General features: G+C 40.8%; 1 protein-coding gene across 1 annotated transcript; it reads right to left on the bottom strand.

Moving 5' to 3' along the window:
• Positions 1-5508: 5508 nt before the first annotated feature.
• On the bottom strand, positions 5509-21364 carry LOC130222765 (cytolytic toxin-alpha-like). Its single transcript, XM_056455307.1, has 4 exons — positions 21253-21364; positions 9831-11552; positions 9373-9473; positions 5509-6386 (listed from the first exon to the last, which is right to left on the bottom strand). Exons 1-4 carry the CDS (start codon positions 21341-21343, stop codon positions 6072-6074), a joined length of 2229 nt encoding a protein of 742 aa, XP_056311282.1. The 5' UTR covers positions 21344-21364; the 3' UTR covers positions 5509-6071.
• Positions 21365-22834: the final 1470 nt, after the last annotated feature.

The following is a 22834-nucleotide window of genomic DNA, read 5'->3' as shown; positions in this document are numbered from 1 at the left end:
TTTTTTTGAGAGGTGCGCGTCAGTGATGCCGACGGCCACGGTGAGGGGCTATGCGTCCACGCTTAGGCTGTGCTGTAGCATATGCATGCGCTTGACGCAGAAGTATAAATCAGCCTTGAGTCAAGAAACAGTCAGCTGTGCACCTAGTGTTTTGAGTTTTCCAAGTGTTAGTAGCTGACCATAAAGTAAGTTTCTCTTTATTTCTGTAAGTTTTCAACCATGATGAAGTGTATTATTTACATATTTACAATGTATAAATTTAAAGCATTTTTATAAAGCATTACATCGGCAGCATATACTGAGTGAGCAAAAACGTACGCGCTTAACCCCATGTGCAAGGGATTGCACAATCTGACGTGAGGCACAGCTCGGTGCTGCCTCACCTCGCTTCCTATGCTGTAATTGAACAGGAGATACATAAAATACAGCGATTTTGATTATAAAAAGGATTGAAATCATTAAAATCATACAGAAATTATGTTTATAGCACTGATCGGTGGACAGTTTTTTATTAGTATCTCATGATGGCAGGTGAGGAGGATGATGACAGGTGAGGCACTCCTCTGACCGCACGTCCCTGATTTGCATCAAAGAGTTTAGAATGACCAAGAGGCGACACTCAATAGAACGTTCCATTGCAACAGCAGCGCCCAGCAACAGCCCCGTGGTTCCGCCATTTTGGAGTGAAAGCGATCGGCGGTCCATTGGATCTTATTGCTGCTGCGATGGCGAGCAGCTGCTTTGATTTTTATTTATTTATTTAAAAAGTGCTTTAAAGCTGATATTCAACCTGAAAGACGACAATACAACACTATCACAATCATCAGCACTTTTAATAGTTTATTTTACAGACTTATAATATGCTGCTGTTCGATTGGAATTTTCATTGCAAAATGGCCGCCGCATGACACTAGCGGCATCTAGTGGCCGTTTCCCAAATCGCAGAAGTGTCGCCTCTTGGTGATTCTATGCTCTTTGTTTACATCCGTATAGACTGATTTCACGCGGCTGCCATTTTTAAAAGCGAAATCAAGGCTGCGGTGGGAAGAAACCCGGAAGTATCGTTGGGAGTTACATTAGAACGTTGTGTACTTGGCTGTATATCTTATCAGCGAATAGAAAGAGACACAAATTTATCATTTCACCGCCTTCTGAGTGACCCGAAGGTCCGTTCTGAATGAATGGTGAAAATATAAAGGGATATCAGAGCTCATTTTCAGCTAAGTTAAGGGAAACGGCACTAGTTAGCTAACGTTTTCTTTCCCAAACACACGTTTTAGACGCCATTTATCAAACGCGAGTTAATGAACTGATTCTTTCACTATATTAGACTTGTCACGTTACTGAATTAAAAGAAAGTTTGTCAATTTCCCGCTAACATTTAAAGCACTGTTGATGGCTTTCTTAAAACAGCGCTGATTGGCCATTGTGTTCACGTGCTCAACAGAAATGCTTGTGATTGGCCGAGAAGGTCATCAGTTCACCCTCCGCTGTTTACTGAGCACAAACACAGCCGAGCGATCTGCTTGATGACTCGACTGATCCTTATGGCTGTTTCGCGCTTGCGCTCCAGTCTCCGTGTATCTGTGTTTGCACTGGGTGAAGAGCGGTAAACTGAGTGCAAACACAAGATACATGGAGACTGGATCGCGAAGCAGCCGTGAAGATCAGTCGAGTCATCCGCGCTCAGCGGCGCTTCAATTTTAACTTAGCGGGAATTAGACTGTTTTAAAACTTCAGTAGCGGGACAACACGAGGGTGTGCTACAGAGGACTGCAGTGTTTATCGCTCAACAAGTTACATAGGCTGAAGCAGGGAAGCGTCCCCTCTGTTTACCTGCTGCCATGAACTGAAGCCTAGGAGGACACTTGAGCATATTACTCTTACAGAGCTTGTGATGTTATTTGATGCTAAATTGCTTTTAATTGTTTAAATTAAACGTACTGACTGATATTAAAGTGATGTTTACTCCATATCTGTATTTTGAAATCTCGGCAACATCTGGAGGTTTGTAGTCCACAGCATGTTACTGCAATGTTTACAGTGCTGGTCCTATACTTCCGCGTTTCTTCCCACCGCAGCCTCGCTTTAGTTCTTTCAAATGGCGGCCGTGTGAAATAAGCGTATAGGCATGCACAGACATGCAATGCTTCATGTCCGATCATGTGATCGTTAAGCTATTTTAGAGAGTATTAAATGCTTCATATGCCAATATAAACGTTTGAAATATTCGATACTGCAGTATTAATCAATATTGTCTTTATGGTGATGTTTGTATCATCTTTATTTGTACGATTTAAATTATTTGGAGCTTTAATTTTTATTCATAAAACCCTGTGTACCAAGGTTATTATAGTTAACGAAAACGAACGAAAAAACGAAAACTAAAATGTAAAATAATTGTCGTTAACTGAAATAAAAATAAAAATGAGTTTTTTAAAAACTAACTGAAACTGTATTGTGTACATACAAAACTAACTGAAACTAACTAAAATTATAGCAAAAACCTCCTTCGTTTTCGTATTTGTTAATGTATTTAATACATAATCATATTGTAAGCCTTTTAGAAGTAAATCTATTTACTCCGCGCTGCAGGTGTTTGACTCGTACGACACCTCAGAGTCTGTAGTCCTGCTGCCATTGGCCAGAACGAGCCGGTTCTCTATGGCGGCAAATTAATGCCAATATTAATCGAGCGCAGCGGTGATGTTTGCGCGCGAGGAGAAGTGAACCGTGAGCAGATTACAGATCTACACGCGAGAAAACTACAGCTCGCGAGCGCACAGGGGATCTTCACCTCATCATCTGTGCGCACGATGTACGCTCTCGCGAGTGAGGTCATGCCTACAGCGCGCGCGCGCGCGATCAGTTCTCTCCGCTCGCTCGCTGGTTCTTCTTTCTGCTCGCGCGAAACATTTTGGAATTTTGTCAGTCCTTGGGCGGGACTTGGTTCACTTGTTATCTCTAGCGCTATTGGCTACTCTATCTTTCCGGAAGTTAGCCGGGATTGGACGCCGATTAAACGACGAACCATAATTCACGTGATCTTATCATCACCTTAACAAACACTTGTTAGAAAAGGTAGTTATTAGAAACTTTATTAACAGGCGCCCTGTTTACTGACACATTGTCTTGTTAAATCAACTAATCTACTTAATCTTTAATTTATATTTAATTTACACAAAGCAAATTAAAATTTTTATTATGCTTACTTTGTAGTCAAAGTATCAATACTTCATCAATATATGCAATTGCACTATTGAAGGTAGTAAAACTACATTATTCACAAACTAGTGTATACTTTATATTTGGTATTCTGCTCAAATAAAGTATATAGCATTGCACACTGTATTTTTTCTTTCACATTTAAGTTTTCATTATATAAATTTTGTTTAGAGGGAGCACTGCAAAAAATGCTTTTCTTACTTAGATTTTTTGTCTTGTTTCTAGTATAAATATCTAAAATCTCTCATATCAAGAAGAATTTTCTACACAAGCACAACATATTGTCTTGTTTTGAGAAATAATATGCCAATGTGAGTTTTTCCTTAAAACAAGCAAAATAATCTGCCAATGGGGTAAGCAAAGTAATCTTGTTTTTTTTTTTTTGACGTAAGATTATTTTGCTTACCCCATTGGCAAAAACTCAATTAATATTAACATATTATTTCTCAAAACAAGACAATATGTTGTGCTTGTGTAGAAAATTCTTCTTGATTTAGGAATTTTTAGATATTTATACTAGAAACAAGACAAAATCTAAACAAGAAAAGCATTTTTCTGCTGTAGGCATGACCGCGCTCGCGAGAGCGTACTTCGTGCGCACAGATGATGAGGTGCGCGCGCGGGACTTGTTTTCTTCGCGCTGGATCAGTTGAGCGCGCGCGTGAAGATCCCCTGTGCGCTCGCGAGCTGTAGTTTTCTCGCGTGTAGATCTGTAATCTGCTCACGGTTCACTTCTCCTCGCGCGCAAACATCACCGCTGCGCTCGATTAATATTGGCATTGATTTGCCGCCATAGTTCTCCTCCAATCATCCTCGCTGTTGCTCCTGCGACAAAAACAACGAGTGGACATCACAGCAGCACAGTGACAGCATACAGCAAAACTATTACTTTAACACGTTTGTGCCCAATAATGGGTTTTATCTCTGTATCGCGATCGCGAATGAATCTTTTTAACCGGATCTTCTAAGTGAACCGGTTGAACTAGTTCACCTAATCGAACTGAATCGTTTGAAACGATTCGCGTCTCCAGTAAGCACTCGTCCACAAACTACTTTTTTATCGAGCCTAATACTCCCTCTAACTCTAAATAATCCAATATATACTCCTATTCAGTTATTAGTACAGTGACATTACACTAAGATCAAATTTGAGAAGCGGTTAACCGATAAAACTGCGCATGCGTGATTCAGTGAACCGAGCACAAGCAGTACATGACAGCCTGCTGTGACTGAACTAAACTTCAACAACTGAAGCGCGGGTAAACCGAGGGCTGAAATGAGAGGATCTGGTGAAACGTAAGTTTATTTCATAAAAGAAAATCGTAATGGAGTTTAAATAGGTAAATCATGCTTCAGTTTGGTTAAAAAAACTTTACTGTAAGACATTTTTCAGTTCATGGTGATGTTTTAATTGACTGAAATTAATATTGCTGACTACATAATGTTGAGTCCTAACATCCGCGATAAATATCTGAACTTCCCATCACTACTGTGTATCTTACCTCAGAATCACCCTTGCACACATATTGTACTTAAGGCTGCTGTCTTGTGGGCTGTTGTATTTGAATTTGAAGGGTAGATGGTAGTGGTAGATGATAGTGTTCATGTGTCCTCTGAATACAGGTTTCAAAAAATGTATGTCTGAGTTTTTATTATACAATATTTATTATATTTATATATATCTATAAAACTAATACTATATATATATATATATATATATATATATATATATATATATAAAGTCATTTCAAAATATAGAAACTAAAAAAATTAGTAAATCTGCCTCTAAAACTAATTAAAACTTACTAAATTTGAAAACAAAGTCACAATGAAATAGAAACTAAAACTATTGAAAAATCCAAAACTATTATAACCTTGCTGTGTACTTTACCAATCCTAACTAAGCAGTGACTGATTATTTTGTGTACACGTACCCAGGTGTGTAGCAGACATTTTAAAAGTGCGTGGACAGCTGTATGAGATCCAAAAGTTTACGTTCGTAAAATTATTAATCACCTGTTTCTAAATGGTCTGTCTCTAAAAGCAAGGGGGATGTGTCGCCCCCACCCCCCAGTTGCTACGCTTCTGGAGGTCCAGACTAACATCGATACACTTTGGGAAGAAGCTCAAGCCTCCTCCTTTGTTGTGTCCTGATAGACACCCAGGATTGTTTGCTGAACAAAATTAGAACTAGAGCCTAGCAGTTACCTTCCCCCCCCCCCCCAACACGGAAAGAGTTAAACCATGTAAGAGAGAGACCATCGTGCTTTTTAAAGTCAATTCTTTATTCTCAACGCACAAGTTCAGACATTTTTACAACCTTCCCCAAGGTACAAAGGACAGATTAAAGAAGAAAACAGACCCTGTATGTCCCTAAATACAACCAGCAATTTACTGATCGACTCACGCATTTGATTATATGTTTAATTTGACGCTTGTTATTTTTAATTTTTTCATGATGACTAGGGGTGTGAACCTACTCTGGTTCGGTTACGATTATCATGTCATCGATTTGGTTCAGTTAGACATCACGTTGAATCACAATGCGTTAATGCTTTCCATACACAAATTTTAATTTTACTTCACAACACCATGCGAGCTGTTAGATATCGGGATTGTACCTTTGATTTGACCCGCTCAAATAAAACACACTTCTTTAATTTATCAAACAACTTCAAGTACAATTTAGAGAAAATACACAGTAAATAACAATCCTGCATCCGTTTCTGCATCGTGGTGTGTAAGAAACATTTTGACAGCCCTAATGATTACATACCGAGTAATATTTGGAAATTAAATCTAACGATTGATTAAAGTAGACGTGTGTAGTAGATTTATAGGTGGATCTAAATGAAGTAGAGACCCAGAGCAATAATTTCACTGCCATCACTTCGGCCTGTAATGCCATAACAGATTCCTGACTTCACATCCACACTCACAGCGTCACCCAGTTGGTCGCATTTACAAGAAAACTTTTGCCCTTTATCAAACTCAAGTTCCAAACCCCCAAGTTTGTTTTGATCTTTATTCGGCCACAATGTTGCAGCAACAATTTTTTTACTGTCGTCAAATGTATAGCCTATTTCATTTGGTCCGTTCACGTTTCCAGTTTGCATCCTGTTGCCACAGCTGAAAGTCACTTGGATGGAGTTCAGAGACGTCTAAAAGACACAAATGCATTACATGGGAAATACTTCAAATGCAATTGAAAAGACAACAACAAAACAATGAAGGGACAAATATAGTAAACACTGCAGATTAGCATGTGAGCTGAAAATGACCTTCCATGCAGTGTGTAACACAGCTTAAATCTGAAAGGGTGCCATTTTTAAAAACTATTGATTCATTTCTAAAAGAGTTCTAGTGGTTCGTAACAGGTCTTTAGCCGTGCCGGCGTGACGTCGATACTGAACTCAAGCCCCGCCCCGGGAAAAATTGAAACCCCCGGCCACAAACAATGTAACAAGAAAAAGAAGACAGACGCTGTAGCAGATCCCGGTTCAATTATGTCGCGAAGACGCTGTGCTCTGAAGTGTGAGGGGAAAGTGTTATTTTCCCTACCCAAAGATAAAACTGAATAAAAAAAACAGCTCTTTGGCTGGGTTTAGCTGGTTGACCAGCCTGGTTTTAGATGGGTTTTGGCCACTTCCAGGCTTAAGCTGGACATAGCTGGGCTTCCAGCCTGGCTAGGCTGGTCAAGCTGGTTATAGCTGGTCATCTCCCAGCTAAGACCAGGCTGGAAATGGCTGGAAACCAGCCTGGAAGTGGCCAAAACCCCTCTAAAACCTGCCTGGTTGACCAGCTAAAACCAGCCAATTAGCCTAAGCTGGTTTAGGCTGTTTTTTTTCAGCAGGGGAGTCAGTGGCTGAGGTTTATTTCTACAAAAATACCTCAGCATTATAGCTCCAGCCTTGTGTGGTTCCTGTCATTTTTCTGACGAGTGCTTCTGCAATCTATATGCTTACAACGTGGGATTCGTCAGCTGTCCCTGCTGAAAAATCCAGCTTAAACCAGCCTAGGCTGGTTGGCTGGTTTTAGCTGGTTGACCAGCCTGGTTTTAGAGGGGTTTTGGCCATTTCCAGGCTGGTTACCAGCCTTTTCCAGCCTGGTCTTAGCTGGTCAGGCTGGAAAATGACCAGCTAAATCCAGCTAAAACCAGCTTGACCAGCCTGGTTTAAGATGGACATAGCTGGTTTTGGCTGGGCTCCCAGCCTGGCTAGGTGGTCAAGCTGGTTTTAGCTGGTCATCACCCAGCCTGACCAGCTAAGACCAGGCTGGAAATGGCTGGAAACCAGCCTGGAAATGGCTAAAACCCCTCTAAAACCAGGCTGGTCAACCAGCAAAAACCAGCCAACCAGCCTAGGCTGGTTTAAGCTGGATTATTCAGTAGGGGTTTGTTAAGGAAGGATCAGAAAAGACTATATTGTACTTTGTCAGAGCTTGACAGAAACTTCACAGTTCATGGACCAGTTTCTTCCTCCATTTCACAAGTGTAAGTAAGTGTGATTAAAATGATTGCCTCCTTGTTTTCTTTAGCTTGCGAATGATGTATTTAATTGTTTTGTTACTTGTAACCACTCCACGTGGCTTGTAGTGTATCTGGTTAACTTTTTATATTCTCATATCGCGTCTAAAACCACGTAGAAAACGTGATGTGTGACACTTTTTTTAAACGGAAATAAATGTGTTTGTGAGTCTGAGTCACTCTGTCTGAGACTACTTGTTGATAAGCCGGGCTGGGCAATTTTCTGCCTCACACTGAACACAGTTGACCAATCACAACAGACTGGGTCATCGGACCAATCAGCGCAGATGATTTTTTTTTTTAATTTTTTTTTTTTGGCTCTCGGCGAAGGCGGTCGCACTTTTTCCCTCTCCGTCCCATATCTCTCCTCGCTAGCTCCTCTTGTCTTTGTCTTATTCTATCTCCGAGACTCTCCGTGCCCTGCTATCCAAACAAATAAGGAATTATGGATTTGATCAACTGGTCTCTGAATGCGATTGACACCATCTTCTCGACGAGAAGTTTGGGCTCGGGAGAGGCCACCTGTCCTGCGGGGAAGTTTGCAGCTGGATACGTGATGGACGGGTGGGAGAAGTGGCGCGTCCTGTGCCTGGCTGCTCTGTCTCTGGAGGATATTGAAGACATTTACCTATTCGGAACTTTGATAACAGGGTTTCTGCTGATGGGCTTATGTGGGGCCCTGGCGTATCGACGAATGATGAAAGCGGTCAGTGCTGCTCAAAACCCCACCAGGCTGGCCGGCTTGATTGAAGCGCTGATGACCAGGCTTGCTAATAACCAGCAATATTACATAGCAAACTGGAAAACATCGGGGTGAAGTTAGCAGCTTTGCAACAAAATTTGGCCAGATCTGGAGACGAGTGATGGACATTAAATATCTGTGAAATTGGCAGGTATTGACCTAAAGTTGAAGTATCTTTCTACTCTTTCGGCTTCCCTGTGTTTTCTTTTCTCCTTCTCCTGTGCTAGATTGCTGGGGCTTTTTCTTCTCCCTGATCTCACATTGCTCTAACTTAAGGGCAAGGTGAGAGGGACTTTTTTTTTTGCCTCTCTTTCCTGATTGTATTTTATTTCCTGTTCCACCTCCTGTGACCTGTCTTCCCTGGAGTTGTGATGTCTGTGCACGGTCGGGGGGTTCCATTTACCCGCATTTCGTTGCCTTGTACTTGTACATGTGTGATGACAATAAATTGAATCTAATCTAATCTAATCTAAAAGATGAGCTTTGCACTGAGGAGGGGTTCGGGAACAAACGAATCGCTGGACAAATTATATGGGAGTCGTTGGGATATTTAGGTAAAAATAAATGTATATTATAAGACAATGAAAGTGTTTTTTGGCCTTGCAACCAAATCAGCCTGTTGTTGGAGACCCTTAAAACCACAATATGACCTTTTATAATGCATAATAGGGGCTCTCTAACTAAGAAACAGCAGGAAATATTCAATTGCAACAAAGGCATCTTTTTATTGCAAAACTTTTCTTATTGTGCCTTTTGAAAATCCTGTTATAATAAAGTATTTTTTCTCCAAAGCGGAGTTTGCATTGGCAAATGCTGTTAGTAAATCTCACAAATAATTAGAATAAAAATAATTAGTTTGAATGAAACAATCTTTACACACCTCAGTGTAAGTGATGCTGATTTCCTTCAAGGAAATGCTGTGAGAAGATGTTATAAAGTTGAACTCTGCTCCGTCTTTCCCACCAATAGGCTTAGAATTAGCTTTAAAAAAAATGAAATGTTCATGTTCACACAGCAGCAGAATATAGTGGCCATTGACAGTTTAGAGTTTTTATAATGGTTAATAGAAAGTGCTGTTAATATACGAACACGCTAACAGTGATGAAACACTTACGAAAGTCACTGTGACTAGTTAGTGGTGACATTTGCACTAGAACAGAATATAGTTTGGACTGTTTTCATTCAGATATTAGAAGCCTGAATACTGTATGCAGGGGACAGTCAGCTTTAAATCTGATATTTACAACTACTGTCAATCTCTATGACCAACTGTGTGAACAAAGCAAATGAAAAGAAAAGGACTATGTATAAAAAAGAAAAAGTGCAGATGACACTTACCTGAAGATTTTTCTGTGCTGATGATATCACTGACTTCACTCACTCCCACTTCACTCACTGTCCTGTAGCGGATCAAGTACAACTTTCCAGCCTCCAATCCAGTCAGAATAAAGTCTTCATCAGGTGTGTTTATGACAAGCCAATTTTCTTCAGCAGCAGAATCAGCGCTTGACTCCTTGTACTCGACTCTGTACTTCACTCTTTTTCCAGTCGAAGGCTTCTGCAGTTTCAGGGACACGGTTTCGTCCTGGACATCCTTCACTATTGGTGGTGGTGGTTTGGATGGCAACTGAAACTTTGTGTTTTTCAGATCTCCTTTTTCATACAGATAAATGGAAGTGACTGGATTGGAGCTATCTGAGATAGCAGAAACAATGAAGCAGATTCTCTTATCATCTTTATTAGCCAGTGAAAAACTCCTGAATTGAGTTAAGCTCTCTCTCATCTGTCTGATGGCATCAGGATTGTTAAACCACTTTCTGACAGGTTCCACATCTGTTTCATGGCCGTTTGCTCCATCTAGCTTCTTAAACTGGTCCGATTTCAGAAACTCCTCCTGTTTTTTGAGATCAGGGTCTTCATAGCTCAAAGATGTGATGGTCAAGCACACCACAACATCAATATCAGGATCAAGAAGGATGGTGCTGAGACCGTCTGAATCTTCAAGTTTGATCCCACCAAGCATCTCCATATAAGAACTCAGGAGGTGAAGTTCAGATTTTGCATCTTTTAACCACTGGTTTAGCATCCCTGCATTAAAAGGGGAGTCATGGTGGATCTTCAGGATATCTGCAAGGGATCCCTCCTCCTTTACCCCCCCTCGAATATCAGGCAAGACCCTGGCCACAGCTTTCTGGAACACCATCTTGTAGATGCCAACTGATTCCTGAAACGAGCTAAGTCTCTCTTGGATGTTACTGAAATGACCTGTCAGTGTATTTTTGGACAGGTCACTGGAAACCCTGTTGACTTCATTCAGCTTTTCAATTATATCTACAGTTTTGGAAACTAGACCTGAGCTGATTTCTCTCATCAGCTTGGCTACATTATCATTTAGTAAATGAAGAGGATATAGCCAGACTTTTATTGGAATTGCATTCTGGGGATTCTCCTTCAGCAGTGTGGGCAGCTTCTGGTATATATCCAGGGCCTCCATGTATGAGGTGGGGTTTTGCTCAAGATGGAAGTCACCATGAAAAGTGCAGGATATATTTTCAGCTGTTTTCTTGTCATTATCTGTCATTTGTACAGATCCTTTTCCCTCAATAGAAAATGAAGGGATCTTTTTGATCATTACATTTAATTCTCCCTCAATATCCTGGATATTCTCATTCGATGATAATGTCCTGTCAAACACCATGAATGCCTGGGCTCCGTACAGTACAGCCGTGATCACATGAGTTGCAGTTTTCTGCTTAAACACTTGAGGGTAGGAGAAATCCTGCAGCTGACTGATGATGAGCTGGTCAAATCTGGTTGTTTCACTGTAATACATTGTTACTCTTGACTGTTGGTTTGAGGTTTTGGTGTCATGCAGGTATTTGGCGGATCCTCCCACCTCCACCAGCCCCCCAAAGAAGCTAGCTTTCAGAGAAGCACTTATATCCATTAAATTGCACTTATCAGATAAAGAATCAGAGCCGCTGAACTTCAAATCAGTCCTGGGCTGAGGATGGGTGTCCAAATTGTCATTCATTGATTTCTTGTTCCACAGAGTAACACCTGAAATAAGATTCAGCTTTCACAGTTAGTATGACAGAGTTCAAAATTAAAGAACAACCTAATATCTTCTAAATTTGGAGGTCACTGCTCAGTCCTGTTAAAAGTTAACTTAAGGGAAATGAAACCTCCCCTGTCTCAGCAGGGAGTTTTCACACCTCTGATTTGAGGAAAAAAAAGCTAGGAGCTGTTTCCAGCTGTGTTAATGTGAGAGTGTCACATGTGGAAAAAGGGAAGGGTTTGCATGAAAATGGGAGTTTAATTAAATGCATAAAAACATTATTACTTGTGTTATTTTGTACACCAGTAATGCAAATCCACACACACTGAGGAGATGGAGAGTGATTCTGAGAGCAGCATTTACTTCTCCCCACCAGAATTCCCTGAATATCACCATTTTATAGATTATAGTGCAGGTACAATACCTTATTTAAACCTTTGTACACAAACATCAGAGCATCAGAATGGGGAAAAAAGGGGATTTAAGTAACTTTGAACATGGCATGGTTGTTGGAGCCACACGGGCTGGTCTGAGTATTTCAGAAACTGCTGATTTACTGGGATTTTCACGCACAACCATCTCTAGGGTTTACAGAGAATGGTCCAAATAAGAGAAAATATCTAGTGAGCGGCAGTTCTGTCCAGAGATCAGAGGAGAATGGCCAGACTGATTCCAACTTATAGAAAGGCAACAGTAGCTCAAATAACCACTCGTTACAACCGAGGTCTGCAGAAGAGCATCTCTGAACACACAACACGTCCAACCTTGAGGCGGATGGGCTACAGCAGCAGAAGACCACACCGGGTGCCACTCCTGTCAGCTAAGAACAGGAAACTGAGGCTACAATTCACACAGGCTCACCAAAACTGGACAATGGAAGATTGGAGAAACGTTGCCTGGTCTGATGAGTCTCACGACATTCGGATGGTAGGGTTGGAGTAGGGTCTGATTTCTGCTGCCACATTCGGATGGTTGGGTCAGAATTTGGTGTCAACATGAGGCTTGAATCCATCTTGCCTTGTATCAGCAGTTCAGGCTGGTGGTGGTGGTGTAATGGTTTGGGAGATGTTTTCTTGGCACATTTTGGGCCCATTAGTACCAACTGAGCATCGTGTCAACGCCACAGCCTACCTGAGTATTGTTGCTGACCATGTCCATCCCTTTATGACCACAGTGTTGCCATCTTCTGATGACTACTTCCAGCAGGATAACGCGCCATGTAAAAAAATGTGAATCATATCAGACTGGTTTCTTGAACATGACAATGAGTTCCATGTAGTCAAATGGCCTCCAAAGTCACTAGACTTCAATTCATTAGAGCACCTTTGGGATGTGGTGGAATGAGAGATTCATGGATGTGCAGTCGACAAATCTGCAGCAACTGCGTGATGCTATCATGTCAATATGGATTAAAATCTCTGAGGAATATTTCCAGTACCTTGTTGAATCTATGCCACGAAGGATTAAGGCAGCTCTGAAGGCAAAATGGGGTAATGAGTGTGCATGTACAGTTGAAAGCAGAAGTTTACATACACTGTATAAAAAGGCACATAACCATTTTTTTTTTTTAAAGTCAGATGTTAAAGTGACTAAACTTTTTTTCTCTTAGGTAAGTTAGGATTATCAAATATTTTTTGAGAAATTGTTATAACTTTTCTTGAAAGTCAAGTTTACATACAATAAGATTATTCTGCCTCTGAAAATGCTCAGATGATGGTGTCAAGATTACGAAGTTTCTGATTGGCTAATTGACAACATCTGAGTTAGTTGGAGGCACAACTGTAGAATAGTATTTGAGGAAAACCTCAAACACACTGCTTCCTTGTGTGACAACATGGGAAAATCAACAAGCCAGAATCAACAAAAAAGCCTGATTAATATTTGCTAAATTACACTGGGGAAAAGACTAATGTTTGGAGACATGTCCTGTGGTCTGATGGAGCTAAGATTGAACTGTTTGGCCATAATGACCAGTGTTACATTTGGAGGACAAAGGGGAAAGCTTACAAGCCTAGGAGCACTATCCCAACTGTGAAGTATGGGGGCGGCAGCGTCATGTTGTGAGGCTGTTTTGCTGCAGGAGGGACTGGTCCACTTCACAGCATAGATGGCATCATAAAGAAAGACCATTATGTAGAAATACTGAAGCAACATCTCAAGACATCAGCCAGGAAATTAAAACTTGGCCACAAATGGGTCTCCCAAACAGACCATGACCCTAAGCATACTGCCAAATTAGTTGTACTTTAAGGACATCAGAGTGAATGTTTTGAAGTGGCAATCACAAAGCCCTGATCTTAATTTATAGAAAATTTGTGGGCAGAGTTGGAAAAAGCTTGTGCAAGCAAGACAGCCAACAAATCTGAATCAGTTACACCAATTCTGTCTGGAGGAATGGGCCAAAATTCCTTCAAACTATTGTGGGAAGCTTGTGAAAGGACACCCAAAACATTTGACCAAATTTATACAGTTTAAAAGCAAAGCTAAAAAAAAAATAGCAAGGACATGTGTATAAACTTTTGACTGTCGAGAAATTAATAAAAAAATTCTTAAAAAAAAAATTATCTCATTATTTTTCTTGCATTTAGCAAATGTAATTCATTTAGGTAATCCTAACGGACCTAAAATAGTAAACGTTTAGTACCCTAGCATCACAGTGAAGTAAATTTATCCTTTGCCACGGATGTATTCCCCCTTTGAGCGTCTGCAGGGGCAGCCCTTTTTCACAAATTGGATATCTGCGATTTATATCACGTGTTTCACATAAGAGAGGGTGATGAATAGAACAATACTCTTTTTCTTTTAATATCTCCAGAGGAAACTTCGAATATTGCGTCTTTATGTAAAATTGTAGAAATGTTTTTTCCATGCACAGTCTGCTCCCTTTCTGTTTCCAATTGTGTCAGTTGAGGGTATGTGCATTCAGGCAGTGCTAGATTGGCCAACTCCAGATTCCTGCAAGGACCTGCAGAGGTTTCTGGGCTTTGCCAAAATTTGGCCAGCATTTTATTCACAATTTTAGCCAGCCAGCTATGCATTTGACTGCCTTAACCTCCACTAAGGCACCATTCAGGCGCTCAAGTGCGGCACAAGCTCCGTTTTCCAAATTGAAAAGCTGCTTTGTTTCAGCTGTTTCATCTTCATTGCCCCTGAGCCTTCCTGGCAGTTCGTGATGGAGGTTGATGCAACAGAGGTGAGGGTTGGTGCCATCCTATCCCAATGCACTTCCTTGAACAGCAAGATGCATGCCTGTAATTTTTTCTCATCATCTATCATAACTACCACATTCACAATAGAGAGCTGGCCATTCTTCCAGGGTGGCTTGTCATCCAGGGTTGAGTTGAACTTTGACATTTAATAAACAATTTTGGTGGCTAGTTATGGGTCTTGACATATGGGTTTGGTTTTGGCTTGCTTTATTTGCGTCGTTTCAGAAACTTCCATTCACCTATATCAGGACTCCTTCAGATGCTGTCAGTGCCTTCAAGACCCTCGTTCTATATTGCACTAGACTTAGTCACAGGTTTCCCACCCTCTAATGGAAATATGGTATTTTTGACTGGTTTTCGAAAGCCACTTAGTTTATCACTTTGCCCAAATTACTCTTTGCCAGAGAGACTGCAGTTGCGGTCATTGATCACTTCTTTGGGATTCATGGTCACCCGATACATAGTTTTTGACAGGGGGCCTCAGTTCATCTCTAAATTTTATGGAGTTTTGTCATTTGTTGGGGGCCACTCTTAGTCTTTCATCTTGTTTCCACCCTCGGAGTAACGGCCAAACTGAGAGAGCCAACCAAGATGTTAAACGTATGTTGTGATGTTTGATTTCTCAGAATTTGACCTCCTGGAGCCAGCAACTCTCATGGGTGAGTAGGCACATAACTCATTTCCAGTGTCTGTTCTCTATTTCAGTGTAGATTAGGGTACCAGCCACCCATTTTTCCCCGTCTGGATATTGAAGTCACGATTCCCTCTGCCCACGTCTTTGTCCAGAAGTGCTGATGCACTTGGAGCAGGGCCTCCTCCAGATTGGTGCATGCAACAAGGGTAAATCCGATCACCATCAATCTAAACCTTCTGTTTGTTTCATTCAAGAACATTTCACTTCTTACTGTTTTTAATTAACTTGCTCCTAAATTTATCAGCCCATTTACTGTCACCAAGATCATTAGTCTGGTAGCAGTCCACCTCGGATTTCCTCCAGTGTACAAGAGAATGCATTATGTATTACATGTTTTTAAATTAAAGCCTGTTTTTCATACGTCCATTAATCCGGACCCCGGTTCCCTCCTGCCGTGTCTCAGATGGGGACACTGTTTATTCGTTTAAATGCATTCTATATTCAAGGCAGAGGAGATGAGAATTCCCATACTTGGTGGACTGGGAAGATTATGGTCCAGAGGACAAGAGTTGGGTGTCTTCAAGAGACATATTGGACCACTCAATTATTGATAATGAAAATGGCCAGGTAAGCAGATAAGGAGGTTTCTAGGAGAGGGGGTATCATTCATGTCAATGTTTGTCTCTCGTCAGAATTTTCCTTTGTGCTGGACAGGTTATGGTCTCTGGAGCGGTTAATCTGAGTTTTCTGCTCCTCTGGGAAAGATTTGGTTGCACCTTCAGCTATGACATATTGCCACAGCTAGAGACTGTGTTTTCGTGTGCACTTGCACATTTATTAACTGCTGCAGTTGTTAATAAACAGTTTTTTTCACTTGCACTTGGATCCAGTTCCTGAGTTTCGCACATCAGCCGCAGAGTGCGGATGGAGTGCAGAGACTCAATGGGACATGTTCCTACACTGCCTTTCTAATCAGATCCACAACAAGAGATACGTCTTAGATCTTCCTAAGACTTTTGATGGTCTTATCGATCTGGCGATTCATCGGCCAATTAGTTCGGTCACAATCGGAAATTTTTAACTCCTACATTTCCGGTGGTTGCGGAGGTAGCATCTCTCACTGGTTGAGAAGTGAAGCAGGTGGTCTGAAGGACTTTGTACTGCAGGCGAGCAGGGCACATCTTGGCTTCATGTCTGTTAAAAGCCAACAACTGTCAGTAGGTAAGAGGTTACTGACGGTTGAAATTAATATGAAGGAATCCTCTGTTGCTGCCACTCTCTGTTATACTGTGTTGGACATCTGAGACCCAGAGCTGTCAGGTTGTTGTGGATTCTTGGGCTGAGGAGAATTTTATTGACATTAATTTTGCTTTTAAATTAAGTGCTCTTAAGCTGCTATTCCCCTTGATTAACCTATTGTCGTTTACGCCCTGTGTGTTCTCTCCCTTTCTTCTATCACTCACTCCACAGGGCCCATTAGGTTGATAACATCAGGCAATCTCTCTGAACCTATCTCTTTTTATTTAACTGATACCACCAACACACCAGTGGTCTTTAGGCATCTGTGGCTGGTCCTTCACAAGCCACATATCAGCTGGGGCCAAAACTCTAAGCTGTATTTTTGTGGAGTGAGAACTGTCATGTGCCTTGTCTTTCATTTGCTCATTCTGCTGTGTCTTGCTCTGCGTTTCAGGAGGAGCGCTCAGACCTGTCAAACATGCCCAGTGAGTACCTTGACCTGAAGAGAGTGTTCAGTAATTGAACAGCATTTGACACCATTGACCATGGTATCCTTATTAATCACTTAAAGTCTACAGGTGTCCAGGGACAGGCCCTACAATGGTTTAAGTCATACTTATCTGACCGTTACAATTTTGTGAATATTAATGGACAGCCTTCACAAATCAGCCCAGTAAAATACAGGGTGCCTCAAGGATCAGTTTTAGGCCCTTTGCTGTTTACAATATACATGCTACCCCTGGGAGACATTATTAGAAGACATGGGATCAGCTTTCACTGCTATGTAGATGATACTCAATTATATATTTCAAATAAACCTGACGAGACGTCTAAACTGTCCAAGCTAACTGAGTGTATTAAAGATGTTAAAGACTGGATGACCAACAATTATCTTCTCTTAAACTCAGACAAAACAGAATTATTACTTATTGGGCCTAAATCCTGTACACAGCAGATCTCACAACTCGACCTACAATTAGAGGGATACAAAGTTAGCGTTAGCTCTACTATAAAAGATCTGGGTGTCATATTAGACAGCAATTTAACTTTTAAAAATCATATATCCCATGTCACAAAAACAGCTTTCTTTCATCTGAGAATTATCGTTAAAATACGAAGTATGCTATCCATCTCAGATGCAGAAAAGCTAGTCCATGCTTTTATGACTTCTAGGCTGGATTACTGTAATGCTCTGTTTGCTGGCTGCCCAGCATCCTCTATTAACAAACTTCAATTAGTACAAAATGCAGCTGCCAGAGTTCTTACCAGGTCTAGAAAATTTGATCACATCACCCCAATTTTATCCTCCTTACACTGGCTGCCTGTTAAGTTTCGTATTGAATTTAAAATATTGCTTCTTACATATAAAGCTTTAAATAATCTAGCTCCTGTTTATCTAACCAATCTTCTGTCTCGCTACAATCCAACTCGCTCTTTAAGGTCTCAAAACTCAGGGCTTCTGGTAGTACCTAGAATAGCAAAGTCGAGTAAAGGAGGTCGAGCCTTCTCATTTATAGCTCCTAAACTCTGGAATAGCCTTCCTGATAACGTCCGAGGCTCAGACACACTCTCCCAATTCAAAACTAGATTAAAGACCTATCTGTTCAGTAAAGCATACACTTAGTGCACCACTTAGGGGGCTTCCACACAGGTTCTGCATCTTGTTGACATACACTGTGAACATCAGCTACGCTAATTATTTTCTTTATTCTCCATTTCCACCTGGGGATACTCTTCCCGAGGCCCTCAGACTATGCAGAGTCACTGATTCGATCCAAGACCAACGACGAGATGATCCCAAGGTTTCCATATCCTGGACCAGGCCGAATCCTGAGCAGCTACTGTGATGGTCATGGAAGAGTGGAGAACATGAGACTGATTCCTGTGACGCTCCAGAGGCCAGCTTCCAGCCTCCGCCACTGAGACTGCAGCTCTGCACAAGACGTTTGGCCAGCGGAGAAATTAAAATGGTCGTGCCCAACTGAGCCTGGTTTCTCTCAAGGTTTTTTTTCTTCACTTCCGCCATTAATGAAGTTTTTTTTCCCTCTCCGCTGTCGCCACTGGCTTGCATGGTTCGGGATCTGTAGAGCTGTGCATCGTTGGATTTGCTCTTGAATATTTGGACTCTCAGTAGTGATTATTAAACCACACTGAACTGAGCTCAACTGAACTGAACTTAAACACTACAAACTGAACTACACTGTTCCTGTTTACTTTGACCCTTTATGTGAAGCTGCTTTGACACAATCTACATTGTATAAGCGCTATACTAATAAAGGTAAATTGAATTGAATTGAATGTCTACCTGGATGACATTCTGATATTTTCCCATTCTCTTCAGGAACATATGCAACATGTCAGACGAGTATATCTGAGGCTATTAGAGAATGGGCTTTATGTCAAGGCTGAGAAATTTCATGCACAGTCTGTTCCTTTTCTAGGGGACATTGTGTCAGTCGAGGGGGTGCACATGGATCCAGAGAAGATTTAGGTTGTGGTGAATTGGCCAACCCCAGACTCCCGCAAGGCTCTGCAGAGGTTTCTGCACTTTTCCAATTTTTACCGCTGTTTTATTAGCAATTTCAGCCAGCTCGGTGCATCTCTGACTGCTTTAACCTCTGCCAAAATATTGTTCAGGTGGTCAAGTGCAGCTCAAGCTGCGTTCCCTAAATTGAAGGCTCGTTTTGTTTCCACCCCATTCCATAGCTTCTGATACTTCTCTGCAGTTTGTGGGGGAGGTTGATGCGTCAGAGGTGAGGGTGGGAGCATCTTGTCCCAGTGTTACTCCTCGGATGGCAAGATGCATCCCTGTGCATTTTTTCTTAGCAATTATCTGCCGTCTAACGTAATTACAACATTGGTAATAGGAAGTTACTGGCTATTAAGCTCGCGCTGGAAGAGTGGCGTCATTGGCTAGAAGGTTTGGGGGTTCCTTTTATCATTTTGACCGATAACAAGAATCTTGAATACATCAAATCCGCCAAAAGATTAAGCTCTAGGCAGGCTCGGTGGGCGTTATTTTTTGGATGGTTTTTTACTATTTTACTATTTCCTATTGACCAAGTTCTATGAACACCAAACCCGATGCGTTTTTCGTAGCGTCAGCTCTTTCTGTGGTGTTTATATTGTTGGCACATGGTTATGTATAGCTTTACTCCACATGGTTTGTGTTGCTATCACACGAGGTGGTTACCTAACGCTGATCAGCTGTTCTAATCAGCAGCTTCAGCTGTGCTTAATTGAGCTGTGCCTGTATCTAAGCGGCAATCTTTTGCTTTGTTTTCAGTTCGTTATTGTTTGTTCATGGTGTCTCTGTGTTTTGTCAGGGCTCTTGTTGGACATTCCTGTGCCGTTCATCTGGAACAAGGGTCACCAATCTCGGTCCTGGAGGGCCGGTGTCCCTGCAGGGTTTAGCTCCAACTTGCCTTAACACACCTCCCTGGGTGTTTCAAGTATACCTAGTAAGACCTTGATTAGCTCATTCAGGTGTGTTTGATTAGGGTTGGAGCTAAAATCTGCAGGACACCGGCCCTCCAGGAACAAGTTTGGTGACCCCTGATCTGGAACTTTTTTCCCACACCCTGCTTCAGCAGAGATTGTTTGCTTTGGACAATTTTTGCACCTTCATGACATTTGGTCAATAAAAACACTTGCAACTGGATTGACCCTTGTTTGTTTTTGATTAGCGTGACAAATATTTCATTGATCACACATTGGTCGATTTAAAAATACTTTAATTCTGAATTCATTGGTGACCTTAGCATTTATGCTAGCAAGTAGGACTTGTTAACTAAAAGCTGTAAATTCTGTTACTGTTAATTATCGTTTAGGGTAACAGTGTTGACAGTAGGTAACAGAACTGACAGTCATGTATGTGTGAGATTAAGAGAGCTTGTGTTTTTCTCTTGTGTTTGTGCTTCTACAACTGAAATATCATCTTGGCTCCATGTGTCGAAATAAAATGACTGTTTATCTAAAGTAAAAAAAAAGATTTTTGTGTTTGGCAAGCACTGAATCATATAAAAAGTGGAGTGTGCTTTCAATAAGATACTGGAATTGTTGTTTATAAAGAGTTTTTCCCTAATCTTTTGAAATGCCAAATGTAGTTTTAGGGCAGTGTGTTTGACCTTGCGTTTTTGGAATTGAGAGCTTGTTTCACATCCAACATCAAAACCTTCATTACCGTTTAAGTCCTTTTTCTTTTGAGTTTGAGCCATGATTGTCTCTTCTTAATTCATAATTTGTCGTCTTATAATTTTCTCTGGACAGGAGGCGCTTTGTGGAAAGCTTTTATATGTGGATGGTTTGTACAAATTACCAACCTTGTGCACTCGGATGCTTATTTAGAAGACTCACTAACAGAAGAATGAGTTTAAGAACAAGCCCATGTATGTGCACATGTTGGGATTTAGGCAGGAAGTGTTTGTAAGAAGTTCAAATGCTCTTATAAATACAAAAAAAGGTATTAGTGAATGAGATCCAGAGATTGACATTTAAAGTTTTAAAGGTTTAAATTTTGGTTTGGGAGTCCTACATGTTATTGTGCATCATGTTAGTTACACATTTGGACACAAAAAGTAGCAAAAATTAAATAGATAAATAAAATAAAAGGTACTCCACCTGGAATGAAGGAATCCTTTCGGCAGTCATAAAGCATACCAGGAAACATAGATCTCCCCAGAGCTACCAATTCAATGGGTCCTGCTGCCATGGCTGTAATAGGTAGCAGTGAATAAAGAGAATATTATTCAATCATACGTTTACATTGAAGGTAATAATCAGAATAATTGATGAAAACAATGAAATGTTCATGCAAACCCCTCACTTAATTTAGTTGAGCTGGATCCAAAAGTGGACAATAGGGAAAAAAACAGAATGAAGAATCATATTAAAACTTGAATTAGATATTATCACGTTGAAAATATGGTTCAAGTAAACAGGATAATAAACAAAATGAAAAGTAAACAACATATAAAAAATAACAACAAAAGAATTCGGATTTGTTTGAACTGACCAGAATCTGCGTTAAAAACCATTACAATTTAGTTTAAAGCTTAAGAATTCTTTGCTATTCTGTTGAAATCTAAACAGTTTATAATCAGCTGCTCAGTGCATGTTCATATCGCTTACCTGGAGTCTATAGGATGTTTGCGGACACTCGTGTGCTAACCTTTTCAGATAATTTCTGAAACGCTCTGGGTTCCTGCAGTAGAATTTATAATGTGGGTTTTTTTCACAGGAACTGAGTTGGAGGTGGGAGGAGGATCCCTGCCAGACTTCCCAGAAATCTTCTGTGGAATTCTCTGGAATGGTCGAGAGAGTACTGAAAATCATACTCAAGTAAAAGCACCACTACTTGCCCAAAAATGTAGTGTGAGTAAATTCATCTGTTGTAAATATTACTCAAAGTATGAGTAAAAAGTAGCCCTTTTAAACATACTCAGGAGTAGTGAGTATTACGTTGTGAAAAGTTGATGCGTTTACATGCGTGCAGAGATGTGTAAGCGTAACATTCTGTAGTGCATCTAGTGATCTTCCTATATTCCTTCCTTCCAGTGTTTGTTTGTTCTGTCCTTCGTTCCGTCATTAATTTGGTCCTTCCTTCGTTCGTTCCTTCACGCGTTCACTCATTCATTTTTTTCTTCCTTCATTTGGTTCTTCATTCATTCCTTCCTTTGTTCCTTAGGTTGTTTAGTCCTTCCTTGAATCCATCTTTCATTCATTTGGTCATTCCCAATCGACTCATTCTGCCCTTAGGTTGTTCAGTCCTTCCTTGAATCCATCTTTCATTCATTTGGTCATTCCCAATCGACTCATTCTGCCCTTAGGTTGTTCAGTCCTTCCTTGAATCCATCTTTCATTCATTTGGTCATTCCCAATCGGCTCATTCTGCCCTTCCTTCCATTCTTCATTAGTTCTATTTAGTGATTAAGGCTGTTTGGAGATTTCAGTCAGAAAGAAATAAAGTAGTGACTGCAGGTTAAGGGAAAGTGGTGGAGTAAAAGTACTGATGCGCTAAAAAATGTGCTCAAGGGAAAGTAAAAGTACACATTTATACTTCGCAAATTACAATTCCTGAGGAAAAACTAGTCAATTACAGTAATTGGAGTATTTGTAACTTGCTACTTTACACCACTGGACATTTTAAGAAAAATCCAAGCAGCCTAGGTGTTTGTGAAACATTAAACCTTTGTTTTGGCGC

This window comes from Danio aesculapii, chromosome 4, assembly GCF_903798145.1.
Source record: "Danio aesculapii chromosome 4, fDanAes4.1, whole genome shotgun sequence".
Classification (NCBI taxonomy): Eukaryota; Metazoa; Chordata; class Actinopteri; order Cypriniformes; family Danionidae; genus Danio; species Danio aesculapii.
The sequence above is the reverse complement of the archived record's forward strand: the minus strand, read 5'-3'. Positions and strand labels throughout refer to the sequence as shown.